At 43.2% G+C, this 3,334-nt stretch overlaps 1 protein-coding gene across 1 annotated transcript; it reads right to left on the reverse strand.

The window, feature by feature from the left end:
• Positions 1-1,729: 1,729 nt before the first annotated feature.
• LOC103109913 (olfactory receptor 4B1) lies at positions 1,730-2,659 on the reverse strand. Its single transcript, XM_007519030.2, has one exon. The coding sequence runs from the start codon at positions 2,654-2,656 to the stop codon at positions 1,730-1,732; it is 927 nt and encodes a 308-aa protein (XP_007519092.1). The 5' UTR covers positions 2,657-2,659.
• Between the last annotated feature and the right edge of the window lie 675 nt (positions 2,660-3,334).

Raw genomic sequence — 3,334 nt, forward strand, 5'->3', positions numbered from 1 at the left:
CGCAAGGACCTGGGTTAGAGCTCCCCGCCCCTACCTGCAGGAGGGATACTTCACAAGTGGTGAATCAGGTCTACAGGTGTCTATATATCCTTGAGGATTAGGAGAAATAATATAAGCAACTTCCTTGCAGAGAGATGGTCAACTACAAATTTATGAGATGGCAAGTTATAAGCTATAGACCTTAGAGTGTTTTTGGTTTCCCCTTGTGTTCTAGTTGAAGATGTGTGCGAATAGTGGCTTTAATGGCACCAGATAATCTTGTCTACTTCCATTAATTGTGGTCATGAATGGCTACACTAATTCCCATGAAAATACCAACTTTTCTACCTGTAGTGGCTTTGGCACTTTACCCCATGTAACAAAGTTCTATATATCATCTATAATCCAAAGTTCTTTCCATGATGAGACTTTCTCTGACCTCTTTCCTTGGGTCTAGACTAAATGCAAAGCCAGCAGGTGTGATTCTAAAGTCAGCAGTAGATGGTTCACAGTCATATGAACCAGTCAATGAAAACAGAGCTCCTAAGCATTGAGACAATAACATGAACACACTCTCGTCTCACTTCACCAAGAAACACTCACACACATTAAGACGTGAACTTGGCTGGGTCACTCAGAACACAGGCAGAAGTTTAGAGTAGAAACATGCCCAGACATTTTTCTCCCCAGTCACCCCTCAATTCAAGCCTAACAGAGGTTTTCTACAATTGGTGATTATGTCTGGAGAAGTTTCAAAGGGATCTGCTCTTTGCTAAGATGTTGGACTTGATGCTTCACTGTTGAAAATTAAAAATCTCCACCAGATTTAGACTCTTGGATATTGGGTGCTGTGAAAGGATCTGAAGAGATTTAACTACCTTTGGTGCCATCACAAGAACTGAAGTCTTTCCAGAGAGTTTTCTGGTCAGATGGTACAAAATGTCAAGAACTAGCCATAAGACAAAAAATCCTAGACTGGCCTGAAGAAAAGGCAGGATAAGACAAAAAAAAAAAAAAAAAAGGTATGGATGATGAGTACATGTAGTGGAACACAGGAGACAGGGTTAAAAGGGGAAAATGAAAGGTGAAATTAGGACCGTGGATGGCACACTGCACCAAAGCAAAGGACTTCCAGTAAGGGGTGAAAGAGGACAGTGTGGGGTGGGGGGACTTGTGCCCACGTGTAGACTACGGTGTCATAAACCATTAATCCCTCCCACAATGAAATGGAACAAAAAAATAAATCCTAGATTCAATTTCCCAAAGACACACTTGGCAATATTAGAAAATAAGATCAGATTGGTAGCTTCTGATCATTCCTCTGTTTGCTTCTCTGTTTTAACAAAATTAAGGTTGTTCTCATTGGGGAGGTTGCAAAACCAGGAGAGCAAGAAAGAGAAAAAGAAAGGGAAGAAGAAAAGAGGCAGGAAAGTAGGGAAAATGGAAAACGAAGGGGGGAGATGTTGCAAGTAGCCACCTGAACTACAAAACCTTGGTCAAATTGTTCTCCTTTGCATCTGTAGTTTAGTCATTAACATTACCTAAATCTATGATTCTGTTGGTTACCGTGGAACTAATATGGCCTTCATCCTTGAAGACATTATACCAGGTCACCAGGGAGCCCTTGGTTACTAAAGAGAGTATAGCTGCCTTAATATTGAGCCTGGACGTTTGTTTCTGTCATTCTTGGATGTCCTACCAAAATCAACATCCAGTTTGAAAACAGGTAATAATCAGACATACATTTTTATCACTCTATCCCTCGGTTCTTCCTGCCCCACAACTTCCTCATGGCGATTTTCACCTCAGCATTTCTGAGTGTGTAGATGATGGGGTTCAGCATGGGGGTGATGACTGTATAGAACACAGCCACCAGCTTGTCCTCAGTGAAGGTGGAGGAGGGCCGCAGGTAGAGGAAGATGGCGGGTCCAAAGAACAAGAGCACCACCGTGACGTGAGAGGCGCAGGTGGAGAGGGCTCTGCGCCTCCCCTCTGCAGAATGGTTCCTCAGATTGACCAAGATGACAACGTAGGAGGACACCAAGACGAGGAAGGAACACAGAGCAATTAAGCCACTGTTGACCAGCACAAGAACACCCTCCACAGTGGTGTCAGTGCAGGCAAGCGTGAATAATGGCTGAAGGTCACAGAAGTAGTGATCAATCACATTGGGTCCACAGAAAGGCAACCGGATGGTGATGAAAATTTGAATTATGGAGTGAAGAAAGCCCCCAAGCCAGGAAGTAGCCACCAGTACATGACACAGCTGACGGCTTATGATGGTCATGTAATGAAGAGGTTTGCAGATGGCCACGTAGCGGTCATAGGCCATCACCACAAGCAAAAGGATTTCAGTGACCCCAAAGAAGTGGAAGAAGAAGATCTGAGTCAGACAGCCCTCCAGAGAGATGGTTTTGATTCGAGCTAGCAAGTCAGTGGTGAATTTAGGGACAACAGTAGAGGAGTAACCGATCTCCACCAGGGACAGGTAGCTCAGGAAGAAGTACATGGGGGAATTCAGACTCTTACTGAGGTTGACTGTCAGAACAATGAGACCATTGCCCACCACTGTGGCCAGGTACACAGGCAGGAACACCACAAAACATACCCTCTGCACCTCTGGATCTTGGAAAAGGCCAGTGAAAATTAGCTCAGTCACATTATTTATGCTGGCCATGGATGTCACTGGAAGAAGACAAATCTCAAAGAAGAGTCCTGTTACAAAACAAAGAATTATAGACGTAGTTTTTTTTTAACACCTGCTTATTGATCGATAAGCAAGTGTTTTTTACACTTAACTTCTGACCAGCACACAGACTGTTTGGACTGATATAGCCAATCGTCACTCACTAGATGCTTAATAACCTATTCTATTTGTGCCATCAGCCAAGCTAGCTCACAAAACTTCTATGACACCCTTATTACAAGTGATAAAACAGAAATTCTGGAAATCTAGGAATTAGCTAAGCCTCAGAGTAAGAAATAATCCTTGAGAATAAGGAACAGATCATTCTTTTTTTTAAAAATATTTATTCCCTTTTGTTGCCCTTGTTGTTTTATTGTTGTAGTTATTGTTGTCGTCATTGTTGGATAGGACAGAGAGAAATGGAGAGAGGAGGTGAAGACAAGAGAGGGGGAGAGAAAGATAGACACCTGCAGACCTGCTTCACCGCTTATGAAGCAACTCCCCTGCAGGTGGGGAGCTGGGGGCTCGAACCGTGATCCTTAGTCTGGTCATTGCACTTGGTGCCACCTGCATTTAACCCAAAACAGATCATTCTGTATCCAACTAGCATGATACTACTTGGACATAAATTGCTGAGTTCTCATTCACAGGACTAAAATGCTAAATCTT

This window comes from Erinaceus europaeus, chromosome 17 (genome assembly GCF_950295315.1).
Source record: "Erinaceus europaeus chromosome 17, mEriEur2.1, whole genome shotgun sequence".
In the NCBI taxonomy this organism is placed as follows: Eukaryota; Metazoa; Chordata; class Mammalia; order Eulipotyphla; family Erinaceidae; genus Erinaceus; species Erinaceus europaeus.

What these genes read in the sequence shown, in the direction of transcription:
- LOC103109913 (XM_007519030.2), bottom strand. Translation starts at nt 2,656, where the DNA reads ATGGCCAGCATAAATAATGTGACTGAGCTAATTTTCACTGGCCTTTTC.